At 39.5% G+C, this 15,273-nt stretch overlaps 1 protein-coding gene across 3 annotated transcripts in view; it reads left to right on the top strand.

Moving 5' to 3' along the window:
- The window catches only part of EFCAB11 (EF-hand calcium binding domain 11), a 172,059-nt gene that overhangs the window by 13,826 nt on the left and 142,960 nt on the right, over positions 1–15,273 (top strand). For all 3 annotated transcript variants that reach the window (XM_036735947.1, XM_036735948.1, XM_036735949.1), the window contains exon 3: positions 11,858–11,891. In XM_036735947.1, the coding sequence (XP_036591842.1) occupies positions 11,858–11,891 (34 nt within the window). The remainder of the gene's footprint in view (positions 1–11,857; positions 11,892–15,273) is intronic.

Raw genomic sequence — 15,273 nt, 5'->3', positions numbered from 1 at the left:
TAAGAGACTCTTAAAGAAGAAAAAAGGAGCAACCAGTGCAGAAAATTCCTAAATACGATGAATAAATGTTGTTTTAAAGGAAAGGAAACCCAAAACACCAGTGAAAAAAGCAAAACAAATCCTCCTGCCAATTTTCTAGAAATAGGGAAATTACAAGAAACTCTAGAGTGAAAAAAGAAGTAAAACTTTTTTAAAAATCCTTAAGATGGGGGTCAGCTAGGTGGCACAGTGATTAGAGCACCGGCCCTGGAGTCAGGAGGACCTGGGTTCAAATCCAGCTCAGACACTTGACACCTGTACTAGCTGTGTGACCTTGGGCAAGTCACTTAACCCCAATTGCCCTGCCAAAAAGCGCAAAAAAAAAATCCTTAAGATGAAAATTAGGTCAGAAATCAAAGTTCTAAAATATGAAACAAAAGCAAAACAAAGACAACTTAGGACACGAGAGGGAAAATTCAAAACAGATTTCTTTAGAAATAATCAAAATGACCAAATTAAAACTCAAAAATATAGAAATGGGAGGGAAGATCAAGCAGGAGAGAGGCAAAACTGTACAAGAACTTTAAAAGGATAATGAATTCTGTACAATCCAATTTTGTATAGGATGAATGACTTCATGAAGATTAGAAGCACAGATCTTAGACTTAGGAGAGAGCCACCCCCAGCCCTGCCATCTACTCTACCACATGCCTAAACAAAAATCTACTCTGGAACATCCCCAACAACTCCCAGAATCCCACAGTATTTGAGTTGTTAAGGACCTTGGAAAGCATCTCGTCCAGCCCATACCCAAAAGGAATCCCTACAACAGTGTATGGGATAAGCAGTCACCGGGACTCCCTTCAAAGACTTCTGATGAGAAGGGTACCTTCCGTTTCCCACCACTGTCTATTCCACTGCTGGCTAGCTCTCATCGTTAGGAAGGTTATCTTGACATCGAACCTAAATTTTTCTTTTTGCAACCTTAATTATTTTAAGTTGAATATGTAGAACTTCACTACTTAGGTTAGCCGGGTGGTTCAGTGGATAGAGTCCTGGACCTGGAGTCAGGAAGACTTGGGTTTGAGTGGAATGGATGAAAGTCTCTCATTTAAGGAACAGGATACTTAATATCTTAGCTTCCATAATGCCTGAACTATATCTTTGAGTTAGCCCTCCCTCCCCCTGCTTAAATTTGCATATACACCACATATATCCACATCCTGCATACACATAGAGTGAGCACGCCTGTAACGGCTGTCTGTTAGTTTGAGGTTAAGGTGTTAGATTAAGAATCTTGTTTCAAGAATGTGAGGCCAACTACCCCATGGACGGGGATAGAGGTCCAGGGGGTTTTGGGGGCTTCATGGAATTGTTTTGTAAGGGAGTTTTGGGGGGGCCTTTAAGGGGTATATAAACTGCATGTCTGCCTTCTGAAACTTGCCTCCCTACCCCAGACCATTCAGGAGTGGGCGATGCCCAATTCTTGCGGGAGACTTGCAAATAAAGCCTCTGTCTTTACCTTGAGAAACCTTTGATTGTTATTTCATTTTGGGGGATTATTGTCCTACACAGGTTCAAATCCTGCCTCAGTACTTCCTAGCTATGTGACCCTGGGCAAGTCACTTAAACCTGTTTCTTCAAGTTTTCTCATCTGTAAAATGAGCTAGTGAAGGAAATGGCAAACCACTCCAGTATCTTTGCCAAGAAAACCCCAAAAGGGGTCATGAACAGTTGGATACAGCTGAAAAAGGAATAAACAACAACGCATAGGGCCAGAGCTGCAGTGACTTTATCAAAAAATACCTGGACACTGTACAAAACAGCAGTCATTGTTTTTCAGCCACAGGAAAGATAGAAAGAGGAAAGATGTAGGAGTGGGGGAGGGATAAAGATGTGCCATGTGCAGCACTGAGAGTTACAGATTAGTGGGCAGCAGCCTGTCAGGCCTGATGAGAAGGGGGCTTGAAGCCCGGGCGTCTATGGTTCATCTCCCCTTCCCCCCAACAGCTTATCCAGGGAGGTTACCTGCCCTGCTGACCAGCAAATCCCTGATATGAGAAGACTGAGGCTGGCCAGCAGCCTGTGCACCCAGACTGAGGAGAAGGAGGGACCAAAGAATAAGTGGAAAAACAAGCAGCAGAAAGGATCCTCAAACGGAGGATAACATCCCAAAGACAAACCAAACCACGTTAAATCATACAAAGAACAGTTGATTGATATGTTGTTGTGGACACTCCAGAAATCGAAGAACAGCATCAAGAAACTTCATGCGCTTCAAGAGCACTGACATTGCTAAAAGATTTTTGTTTTCAGGATTTCTATTTTTGTCTGTGTTTGGAGATTATTTGGAAGTTACCTATTTTTTGTTGTATGTTTAATTTTTAATTTTTTCCTTCCAAATGTTTTATTGATACCCCTTTTTATGTCAGCATCATATGCCAATGACTCCTCCTTCCCTAAATATTTATTATGTTTTAAGAAGTATGGATAGTTGGGGAAAATAAAAATGGATTACCCATGTCTAAATGTATGACTCATTCTGTGTACCATTGCATTGCCACTTATATAGAGGCAAGAGGTATATTTCATCCTCAGCCCTCTTAAGTCATGATGTCTCACTGCATTGATGGGAGGTTTTTTTTTTAAATAATTTTTTATTGCTATTCTTTGGTTTTTACAAAACCAGGATGTCTCCCAATTTCCCTTCCCCTCTTCCTCCCTCCCAGAAAGCCATCCCATATCATAAATAATGTCGTTCTTGTTGCTTTAAGAGAAAGAATAGAAAGATGAAAAATTAGCAAAACCAAATAAGATATTTTTAAAAGTCTAAAAACATATACAAGATACCGTGCCTGTGGTTACCTCCAACCTCTGCAAAGGAGTTGGGGGAGGAGGGTCCTTGTAGCTGTTCTTCAGAGTCAGGCTTGTTCTTTATAATTTTGTAATATTCACTTTTGATTACTTTTCATTTAAATTGTTGTCGTTTTGTATATTGTTTTCCTGGTTCTGGCTATATCATTCTGCATCAGATTGTGCTGATAATTCCATGCTTTTGTGTATTCATCATATTTGTTGTTTCTTAACACAGTGGTATTCTATTAAATTTATGTACCACAATTTGTGTAGCCATTCCCCAGCTGGTGGACATTCACTTTGTTTTCACTTCTTTGCTACTATAAATATTTGGGCGTATATATTCTTATCAATGACCTCCTTAGGTTCTAAGTCTAGTAATGGCTTCTCTGGGTGAAAAGATGGGGACATTTTAGCTACTTTATTTCCATAATTACAAATCACTTTCTGAAATGGATGTACTGAGTCGCAGCTCTACCAAGAACACAAAAGTATCTTCTCATAACCAATCCAACTTTGACTACCCTCGTTTTGATCATCTTTTCTGGTTTCAAGGCGAAACTTCAGAGTTGTTTTGATTTGTATTTCTTTTATTATTAGTAATTTGGAGTGTTCTTTCATTTGGTTGTGAGTAGTTTGCAATTCTTTTGAAAATGATTTATCCATATCTTTTGACCACATCAATAAATGAATAAAGGTCATTCTCATATACATATATATATGTATACACACACATATACGTATGTATGTATACACATATACACACATACATATACATACATAGTTATAGACATGTGTACACATACATATATATACATACATACACCTGTATGTATTAATAAGAATTTTGAAGTCTTCCAGTGTTGTTTTCCTTTTCATTATTGGAGTCCTCCTGCAAATTGTTCTTATTTTTTTCTAAATGAGTTTATAAAAAACTTACCAAGTTGAGTTTTTTTAAAGAATTCTTAATATTCATCATTCCTTTCATTGCAATAATATTTCATCATATTAATATGGCATAATTTCTTTAGATATTTCCTAGTCTGTGGGCTCACATGTTCAATTCATTACTATTTTTGTCTTCCAACTTGTTGATATAGTTATTTAAGAATCTTAGCAAATTACTGGGTTTTGCCTTCTAATTCATTTTGGTACCCATCTTATTATGGATGTATTCACCGCATTCACATTTGCAGTTGCAATTTTTATATATGTATTATGTTTTTTCATGTGTGTTTTAATTTCAGCCAAATCCTGGTCTCTCTCCTTCTCTCTCTCTCTCTCTCTCTCTCTCTCTCTCTCTCTCTCTCTCTCCCTCCTCTCCTCTCTCTCTGTCCCCTTCTTTATAAGAAAAGTAAATAAATAAATCAGCATCCTACTATTAGTATCCTTAGTTCATCTTGCTTATTACTCATACTGTATGCATTTGTGTACAAACCCCTCAGACTATGGGTTTACTGCTGGCTTCCTTGTTGGGTTTTGTCTCCTGTAAACTTTTGGGTGTCTCTTCTACTCTCCTTCCTGTACTGCGTGGGTCTCTGCGTATGAATTAGATGAGGTCAGTATTCAAGCTTTTTTGTATCCTTCCCGCTCTCTCCTCCCTCCACCTTCCTTTTCAGTTTAAAGCCCTTTGATTACACTTAGAAGATTATACTCCAAGGCAAATACATTCTTACCAGCCCTTGTTAGGTGCACTATATAACTGGCCAGCAGCTTGTCACTCCTATTTTTTAAGCCATGGTTCAAAAATTCCATTCTCATACATCAATTTATCTGCCTTTCTCTTCTTAATCCTTTGCCTTCCAAGGGCCAGCTGTAATCACAATGCCACCTGTGTGCCTAAAGAAATTCAGTTTCTGGCATAAAACTTTGTAATCTTTAGCAGTCCATTCCCAGTTCTTTGAAGCAGCATCATTTGTCACCCCATGAATTACCAGATGTGGGTCATCAGGTCTGATAAGTCTTGAAGGTTCTTTGCCATGTTTTGGCTCTATGCCCTGGGAAAACGGGAGACCTCTCTATTATTGTTATCAGATAGACAAGTAACTGCTTCAGTGGCCCTCAGCAAGGCATCACTTACCCCCACTGTCCTTCTCTTTCTCTCTTGACCTCTAGGAAATTATCTCTTACCTCACAGCACCTGTAGATCTACAACAAAATTCCTTTGAGGACAAGCAGCTGCTTTCTTTCCAGAGTGTACAGCCTCTCATCTTGAGTAAAAGCTTTCTATCTGTATCTAAGCTCCACACATTCACGGTCCCAGTTTCTCTTCCATTCTGCATCCTCCTGATACGGAGTAGGATTCTTCTCTGACCCTTCAAATCTTTCCTATGTTTTCATTTTCACATTGAAACTTGTCTCTCTGTCTTTTTTAAATTAAGGAACACTTTATTCTGCTTAATAATCTGGAAAGTAGAGAGGCATACTCCAGTGCGCTTACCTCTTTCTCTTGGGAAACAGACCAGTCTCCAGTTTGGGAATAGGAAGCATTTATTTGGCTATAACAATTCAACAGGCATTTATGAACCACTTACTGCACCCAGGCACTGTGCTAAGCACTGGCGATACAACGAAAAGCAAAAGTAGTTACTGCCCTTGAGGAGCTCACAATGTAATGATGGAGACAGTATTCAAAGAGATGTGTGTGTGTGTGTGTGTATCACCTCTATGTGGCTATATACACATATGTGGGATATGTGCAACCAGATAGATATAAACAGGATACATTGGAGATCATCTCAGAGGAAAGCCCTAACATTAAGGAAGATCAGGAAAGGCTTCTTACAGATAATGAAATGGCAGCTGAGACTACAAGACAGGAATACAAGAAATACAAATTCTGCACACTCATAGGAGCTTCGATTCAGAGCTGGAAGGTCTTTACAAATCATTTAATTCACCTCATTTTACATATGTGGAAAGTGAGACCCAGAGCGCCCCGCTCAAGGTCACACAAGTGTAAGTGGTGCATTTGGATTTTAATACAGTTCGTATTCCAATGCAATGCTCCTTCCATTGTACTATCCTACTCCCAGCAATTTTTTTTTGTTTTAACTAAAAGTCGATTCTCAGGTCTTTGACTAGTATTTCTCCTAGTGTACCATATAAAAAGTTGAGAGACATAGTTTCTGGGTAATTAATCATTTTATTAATCATGCTAGTGGATAATTAATAAATTTCTTAATAAATTATATAAATTAAATAAATATTAATTAATAATAATAAAAGGGTCATTGGCACTCTTTAATGTCAAAGACCTCTCAGGAAGCCCACCTAATATATGCCCTATATGCCCTTGGAAGAGTGGATATTCTTTTTTAAAATTTATTTAATATTTTTAGTTTTCAGCGTTGATTTTCACAAGAGTTTGAATACAGATTTTCTCCTCATTTCTACCCTCCCCCCAATCCAAGATGGCATACATTCTAATTGCCCTGTTCCCCAGTCAGCCCTCCCTTCTGTCACCCCACTCCCCACCCCCATCCCTTTTCCCTTACTTTCTTGTAGGGCAAGATAGATTTTATGCCCCATTGCCTATATATCTTATTTCCTAGTTGCATGCCAAAAACTTTTTTTTTTTTGAACACCTGCTTTTTTAAACTTTGAGTTCCAAATTTTCTCCCCTCTTCCCTCTCCCACCACCCTCCCTAAGAAGCAAGCAATTCAACATAGGCCACATGCTATCATTATGTAAAACCCTTCCACAATACTCATGTGTGAAAGACTAACTATATTTTACTCCTTCCTATCCTATCCCCTTTGTTCAAGTTTTTTTTCCCTTGACCCTGTCCCTTTTTCAAAAAGTGTTTTGCTTTTGATTACCTCCTCCCCCCATTCTGCCCCCCCTTCTATCGTCCCCCTTTTTTTATCTCCTTCCCTCTTCTTTCCTGTGGGGTAATAACCCAATTGAGTGTGTATGGTATTCCCTCCTCAGGTCAAATCTGATGAGAACAAGATTCACTCATTCCCCCTCACATGCCTTCTCTTCCTTCCTACAGAAACTAGCTTTTTTCTGCGCACTTTCATGTAGATAATTAACCCCCTTTCTATCTCTCCCTTTCTCCCTCTCTCGGTATATTCCTCATCTCAACCGCTCATTTGATTTTAGTTTTTTTTAGATATCTTCCCTTCATTATTCAACTACCCTGTGCCCCCCCCCTCTGTGGTGTGTGTGTGTGTGTACACACACACACACACACACACATATATATATATATACACGTATATGTATGTATGTATGTATGTATATTCCCTTCACCTACCCTAATACTGAGGTCTCATGAATTATACACATCATCTTTCCAGGTAGGAATGAAAACAAAACAGTTCGACTTCAGTAAGTTCCTTGTGGATTTCTCTTTCTTGTTTACCTTTTCAGGCTTCTCTTGATTCTTGTGTTTGAAAGTCAGATTTTCTATTCAGTCTGGTCTTTTCACTGAGAAGCTTGAAAGTTCTTTATTTATATTGAAAATCCAATATGTTTGCCTTGGAGGATGATATTCAGTTTTGCTGGGTAGGTGAGGTCTTGGTTTTGAATCCTAGCTCCATTGACCTCCAGAATATCAGATTCCAAGTCCTTCAGTTCCCTTAATGGGTAAGCTGCTAGATCTTGGGTTATCCTGATGTGGTTTCCACAATACTCAATTGTTTCTTTCTGGCTGTTTGCAGTATGTTTCTCCTTGATCTGGGAGCTCTGGAATTTGGCAACAATATTCCTAGGAGTTTTCTTTTTGGGATCTTTTTCAGGAGGCAATCGGGTGATTCTTTCAATTCTATTTAACCCTCTGGCTCGAGAATATCAGGGTAGTTTTTCCTTGATAATATCTTGAAGATGATATCTAGGCTCTTTTTTTTGATCATGGCTTCCAGGTAGTCCAATAATTTAAAATTCTCTCTCCTAGATCTATTTTCTAGGTGGTTTCAACAATCTGGCTGGCAGCTTCTGTGGGGGTATAAGATTCACCCACAGCCAGCACCCAGAAGCTGCCAACAGCACAGGTTCTTCTGATCTGCTTAATTAAGGAAAGCAAGGTGAAGGGTTGACAAGCTACTTTTAATTCAGCTTCAAATATCATTCAGTTAGTTCAGGGGAAAAGCCAGCACCCTGAACTTCAAAACAAAATGCAAACAAATTACAAACATCAACAGACTTTGTCTGATTCAATCCCAACACATAGTTACCAGAGTTCAACAAAATCTCAACATCCGGGTTTACAAGCTGGAGGGCTCCTTAGCTACAGCTGCCCAGAGTCTCCTCATCAATACCATCTCCAGAGCCCCACACAAATGGCTCTGTCCTCCCTTCTTATAGGGCTTCAGACATCAAACATCATCTGAATCACCAGAGCTCAGGCTCTGGTGATTGGTTCTTGAGTTGGCCCCTCCCCTTAGGACCCTGGGAGGTTCACATCCACATGGATTACATTAACACCTAATGGGGTGTGGGCCCGGGGCTTAGCACCTAGTAAAGCTCACTGAGATAAATTGAGTCACTCAAAGAAAACAAAGGCCATTCTGGTTATACTAGGTCAGTGGTTTGTTTTCACATTGTCTTCCATTTTTTTCATTCCTTTGATTCTGTTTTATAATATCTTGATTTCTCATCAAGTCACTAGCTTCCATTTTCTCGAGTCTAATTTTTAAGGTAGTATTTTCTTCAGTGGTCTTTTGGACCTCCTTTTCCATTTGGCTGATTCTGCCTTTCAAGGCATTCTTCTCCTCATTCGCTTTTTGGAGCTCTTTTGCCATTTGAGTTAGTCTATTTTTTAAGGTGTTGTTTTCTTCAGTGTATTTTTCAGTATTTTTTTGGGTCTCCTTTAGCAAGTCATTGGCTTGTTTTTCATGGTTTTCTTGCATCCTTCTCATTTCTCTTCCCAATTTTTCCTCTACTTCTCTAACTTGCTTTTCCAAATCCTTTTTGAGCTCTTCCATGGCCTGAGACCAGTTCATGTTTTTCTTGGAGGCTTTTGACGTAGGCCCTTTGGTTTTGTTGACTTCTTCTGGCTGTATGTTTTGGTCTTCTTTGTCACCAATTCCAAAGCCTGAGTCTGGATCTAAGTCTGTTTTCGCTGCCTGGCCATGTTCCCAGCTTGACCCTTGAGTTTTTCATCGGGGTGTGACTGCTTGTAGAGTAGGGAGTACTCTGTCCCAAGCCTGAGGGGCTGTATTGTTGTTTTCAGAGCTTTTTCTACACAGCAAGCTCTGCCACACCAGTGTTCCTCCTCCTCCAAGAACCACCAACCCGGACCTGAGCAGATCTTCATCAGGCTCTGCACTCCTGCTCTGATCCCCCACTTAATTCCTCCCACCAGGTGGGCCTGGGGCCAGAAGCAACTGCAGCTGTAGTTCTGTCCTCGGAGCTGCACCACCTCTGCTGCCCCCGGGTGGTGGCCAAACCGCGAATTCCTTTCACTTTGTCCCCACAGTTTTTTCCCGCTAACCTTCTCTGTTTTCTTTGGTGTTTGTGGGTTGAGAAGTCACACTGCCACAGCTCACTGATTCAGGGCAGTAGGACCTGTTCTGCCCGGCTCCTGGTCTGGTTGTTCCAGGCGCAGCCGACGCTGGACTCCGATCCGTTCCGCTCCCAGCTCCGTGCTGTAGACCTTACCCAGCAATAATCCAGGCTGTCCTGGGCTGGAGCCCTGCTTCCCTCTGCTATTTTGCGGGTTCTGCAGTTCTAGAATTTATTCAGAGCCATTTTTATAGGTGTTTGGAAGGTCCTGGGGGAGAGCTTTAGGCATGTCCCTGCTTTCCAGCTGCCATCTTGGCTCCACCCCCTGGAAGAGTGGATATTCTTGAGGATGACAATCAACTCTGATCAATTGTTTAACAATTAATGAAAAGAATGAATATTATAATAAGGTGGATATACTCTAATGAGGGCTGAGGGATGTGACTTTGATCACTCTCTCTCCTAGATCACCCCCAGCCTCAGCAATCTAGACAAAAGATCTACCCCCATCCAAGCATGAGTAGAACAAAGTGGGCTGGAATTCACCTTCCATTAAATTCTTTGTAAGGTTCTCTAGTTGGGTGGAGTCTCCCACCCCGATCAAAAAGTATGTACCCTGAGGACTTGGGCAATCTCATCCATTAACATTGTTCTTCAGTTCTATGTCTTGAACAACTTACAGGTTTCTTAAAAAAAAAAATCCTAATTCAGTAATTGATTTTTAACAGAAGAGAAAAATGATCATTTTTCTTAGTAGAGAATGCTGTGGTAAACTGCTTCAATTCTGGAGTTATTAAACAACTCACCTCATTAGCACCTCCTTAAAATCTTGAAAACCATTTCAGACTTTCTTTCCCTTCTCCTATTAGGCTCTTATCATATATAACCAACTTATTTTTAATTCAACAAGCATTTATTGATTAAGCATCTACTATGTCAGGTTACTGTCCTAGGCAAGGTGGGGATGCAAAGACAAAAGTTAAGCCCCTCCCATCAAAAAATCTACATGCTATTGGGTGAAAAAAAGTGTAAGTTGAAATTTATAAACAAGCAAGATAGGCCCTGCCCTCAAGTAGTTTACATTTTAATAAGGAAAGACCACAGGGAATAGAGGAGTGATGGCCAGGGAGGGGTGTTGTGGTGTGATTGATGTGCCCCTCTTTCCCTGGAATGGTGGTCATGATTTGATTACTATTCCCAGAGATAGAGATAAAAGTTTCTATGTGTGTTTTGGAGGGTTGAGGGGCAGAATTGGGTGCAGAGGCATTTGATTGGTGGCATGTCATGAAGCTGCGGTGTTGCTCTCCCTTGGGCCTAGGAAATGTCTTCCTCATCTCTGCCCCCTGGCTTCCCAGGCTTCCTTCAGGTTCCACATAAAATCCCACCTTCTATAAGAAGCCTTCACTAACCTGCTAACTAATTCCAGTGTGTTCCCTCTTTTAATTAATTCCTTTTGATCCTATATATGGTTTGCTTTGTACATATTGGTGTACGTGTTGTCTCCCCCATTAGATTGTAAGCTCCTTGAGGGCGGTGATGCTTTTGCCTCGTTTTGTATCCCTGACACTTAGCATAGTACTTGGCACACAATCGGCACCTAATAAATGCTTATTGAATGAATGAATGTATGTGGAGTGAGTCTGAGTTAGAAGTCAAGGATGATGCTGAAGTTCTCAGCCTAGGATACTAGGAGAGTGGTGATAGCCTCAGTTCACAGAGATAATTTGTTATAAATGGAATTATAACCTTGGGAGAACATTTTAAAATAATGGGATATGTTTCTTCCAGAGTACACAAAAATATTGTAACTTCATTGATTGGAAATCAGTTCAGAGCTTTGAGTTATTGCAGAGATCCATGATTCATCTTTTACTGGGTCTCTATCCTTGGCTGTTTTCTTTTTCTAGATTAATACAAAAAGGGTCTCACATCCAGACCTCATACATTTAGTTTTGGTTTTTAGGAATTATTCCTTCAACTTTCTCTCTCAGAATTTTCAGTTGTACTAGAACAGTCCCTTCCTTCCCCATTCCAACCTTCTTCATCATTCTTTCTTTCCATTCCATAAATTTTTTTCATTACCCTACTGTTCGTTGAATATTTTAGTAGCTTAACACAATTACTTATTAAATATTCCTCATAAATCCATCACCTTGTGATGTCACTGGTCTTCTTCAAAATGAAGGACAAACAACAATTCCTCATAATCTTTTGGCTGCAATATGCCCCAAACTGGGAACCCCTGGAGATCAGAAGACCTGGGTTCTGGTGCTCTGCCACAAATGTCCTTTGTTACCTTGGGCAAGTCACTTCTCTTCTAGCCTGGTCTAAATGATCTACAGGGCCATTGCTACACCAAGTCTGAAAGCAGCAGAAGGTCTGAATACCTATTTACAGATTTCAATGGTAAATTTATAAGAACTCCATCAGAGTTATTATACATTATTTGTCTACTAAGTATACAATATTGGTTTCTCATTAATTGCATATTTTTCCAACAATTAATCATTAAGTTTAACCCCTAAAAGAACTTTTAAGATTACTTACCCTGTGTTTTTTTCTCTATTCCAGCTAGAAACAGATTCTGTTATGACAAACACTTCAGGTAATATGATAACAATTTTTTTCATTTAAATGTTTTGTATTCATGAATTCATAAAGATAATATTAAGAATATATATAAAGACAGTAATTTTTCTGCTTTGTTTTCAAGTTATACAGGAGACTTTTAAAAGCCAAGTTGTATCACTCTCTAATAAAAATGGTGTCCTTGAGTATTAGGAACATCTGTGGTACTGTAACAACAATGCTACCTACAGGTGCTGTAGGGGTGTAAGACCAATAACACCAGTACACAGGAAGCCTGCTAGCACAGTTCTTTGATCTGCTTTTCTAAAGGAAAGCAACTTTAAAGGGGTCAACAGTCTTACTTTAATCAAACACACACACACACACACACATATAAATATATATCATTCACTTAATTCAGGGGAAAAGTCAGCACCCTGAACTTCAGAGAAAATACAAACAGAAATTACAAGCAGAAAGTATATAAACAGAGCAAATACAAACAGCAAAGACCAGCAGACAGGGCTTCCAACTGTCTGACCATAGCAATACATACATAGTTACCAGAGAGAGAGAAGTGCCAACATCTGGATTTTTCAAAGCCAGGGCCAGGGGGGTGGCTCCTTAATGTCTTCAGAGTCTCATCTGGCTACATCACACCAATACTCTTCCCATTAGTGAGCCCCAAAGCAAAATGCTAACCTCAGAGTATATATATATACCCTTCTTCAGGGCCAGAGAGCATCACAACCCCCCTGACCCAGGCCCATGTGACTCAGACTTCCATGTGACTCAGGTTCAAAGCAGGTAACATAGTCCTATTAAGGCGGGGGCGGGGGGGAATATTTTCAAATTGTATTAACATTACAGGTACGTAGAGTATTTCCCCTTTAAAAGGTAGTTTAGCATCTCCTAGAGAAAAGGAGATAGAGAATAGATACCAGCACTTCAAGCTTATTGGTAGAAGAGAGCTGAGAGTAGATGCTTAAAATGGTTTGTCAAGGAAGTGGTGTTCTTCTTTCTTTCTTTCTTTCTTTCTTTCTTTCTTTCTTTCTTTCTTTCTTCTTCCTTCCTTTTTTTCTTCCTTCCTTTCTTTCCTTCTTTCTTTCATTCTTCCTTCCTTCCTTTCTTTCCTCCTCTCTCTCTCTGTCTCTCTGTGTCTCCCTCCTCTCTCTTGCTCTCTCTGTCTCTCTCTCTCTCTCTGTCTCTCTCCTCTCTCTGTCTCTCTTCTCTCTCTGTCTCCCTCTCTCTTCTCTCTCTCTCTCTCTGTCTCTCTCTCTCTTTCTCTCTCTCTCTATCTCTGTCTCTCTCTGTCTCTCTCTCTGTCTCCCTCTCTCTTCTCTCTCCCCCCCTCCCTCTCCTCTCTCTGTCCTCTCTCTCTCTCTCTCTGTCTCTCTGTGTCTCTCCCTCTCTCTTGCTCTCTCTGTCTCTCTCTCTCTCTCTGTCTCTCTCTCTCTCTCTCTGTCTCTCTTCTTCCTCTGTCCTCCCTCTTCTCTCTCTCTCTCTTTCTCGTCTCTCTCTCTCTTTCTCTCTCTCTCTCTCTCTCTCTCTCCCCCTCTCTCTCTCTCTCTCTCCCCCCCCCTCCCTCTCCTCTCTCTGTCTCTCTCTCTGCCTCTCCATTAAATTACTTATATTACTTACTATATTTTTCTATGTACATTGTATTCCCCACCCAAGAATATAAGCTTTTGAGAGAGGGTACTGTTTTGTTGTAGTCTTTCTATCCCTGCACTTAGCACTTAGCATAGTAACTTGTATTAATAGGTGTTTTAATTATTGTTGGTTGAATTGAATTGAATTGGTGTTAAAACAGTAATAAATAAGACACCATTTATGCTCCTAACCTGTTAACAATATTTAAAAATATCAGTTTTCACATCCAGCTAAATTTCTTTGTTTGAATTGGTATTGACATTGGTCACTTTTTCATCTACAATAACTTCATTCAGTTAACAATACTTATTGAGGACTTGCTATATGATAACACAGTGAGCTACAAAGAAGCACAAGACACAATAGTCCCCACCTTCAGAGAGAGATGACCTAATCATAAAAAATACAAATATAATTAATCATTAATAAATGATAAAGACAGTAATTCAGGAAACAGAGAATGACCTGGGCCAGACTGATTGGGGAAGGCTTCATCATCAAGGAGATGGAACTGAACTAGCCCCCAAAGGATGAAGGGTTAGCATCTAAAAGGAAGAATGAGAGGTGTTCCCTATAGGGAAAATAAAATTAATGAGGTACAAAGGCAAGAATAAGCAAGATGTGTTCTAGATTAGATGAGCCTGACTAAAGTGACAGATTTGTTTAAACAAGAGGTAAATGAGATGAGAGATAAGGTTGGTAAGGTAGTTGGGGAATAAGTTTTAGAGACTTGAGTGGGGACTAAGGAGCTGTGACTTTATTCTGTAAGTAGTGGGAAGCTTTTTATCTTAAGGTGGTATGATGAAGTTGGTAAGAGTTCAAATGATTAGTATAAAATGTTTCCTGAATTCATATTTGTCTCTTCGGGGTAATTCCTAATTCTGTCTTGGTCTCATTTCCATTTCATTAGTAAGATTTTATTCTTACATCAAATTTATTCTTTTTTTACCTTCCTATTTTGCACAAAGACAAATAGCAAGATTTAGCCTACCTGGAATTCCTTATTACTTATAAACATACTGTACAGAAAACTGGCCATGGTTGGTATCATTTATATTTCTGTCTTTACCTGTACATGAATTTTTTTCCATCCTTTTACAATTTCACCAATAATAATCGTCTTGGTTTTACTTTGCAAACTGACATAAGCCTACTTTAGATTAATACAGATTCTACATATATTTCAAAGAGTTCTTATTTTGAGGGCATTTTCAGTCTATGGGAGGAATTGTTATATTAACATAACTAATGATGAAACTACATCTCCATCATATTTGGACCATCCTTGCAGTTGAAAAATACATTTTTTTTCTTCTTTTAGTTAATTATATTATTACATATATGAAGAAATATATGTATGTATATAATAAGTACAATGGTTTGAGTGCACTTGCACTAAGGAATCAAGAAAGGTTCCATGTAGAAGGTAGTGCTTGAGCTGTTTTGAAAGAAATAAGGGATTCTGTGAGGAAGAGGTGAGAGAGGAGAGCACCCCATGCATAGCTGGCCAGTGGAGAGGCTTGAAAATGGAAGATGGATACCATTTTTCCTAGACCATAGAGTATGAGAAGGACGTGTGTAATTGAAACTGAAAAGTAGGCTGAGAACAAATGGTGAAGGGCTTACAAGCCAAAAAGAGAAGCAGTTTATCCAAGAGAGGCAATAAGGAACCACGGAGTATGGGAAATATCATAGCTAGATCTGCATTTAAGGGAAATCATTTTGCAGCTGTTTGGAAGATGGATTAATATGATATGGAAGATGGA

Source organism: Trichosurus vulpecula, chromosome 8 (assembly GCF_011100635.1).
Source record: "Trichosurus vulpecula isolate mTriVul1 chromosome 8, mTriVul1.pri, whole genome shotgun sequence".
Taxonomy (NCBI): Eukaryota; Metazoa; Chordata; class Mammalia; order Diprotodontia; family Phalangeridae; genus Trichosurus; species Trichosurus vulpecula.
This window is presented reverse-complemented; position numbering and strand designations above follow the sequence as displayed.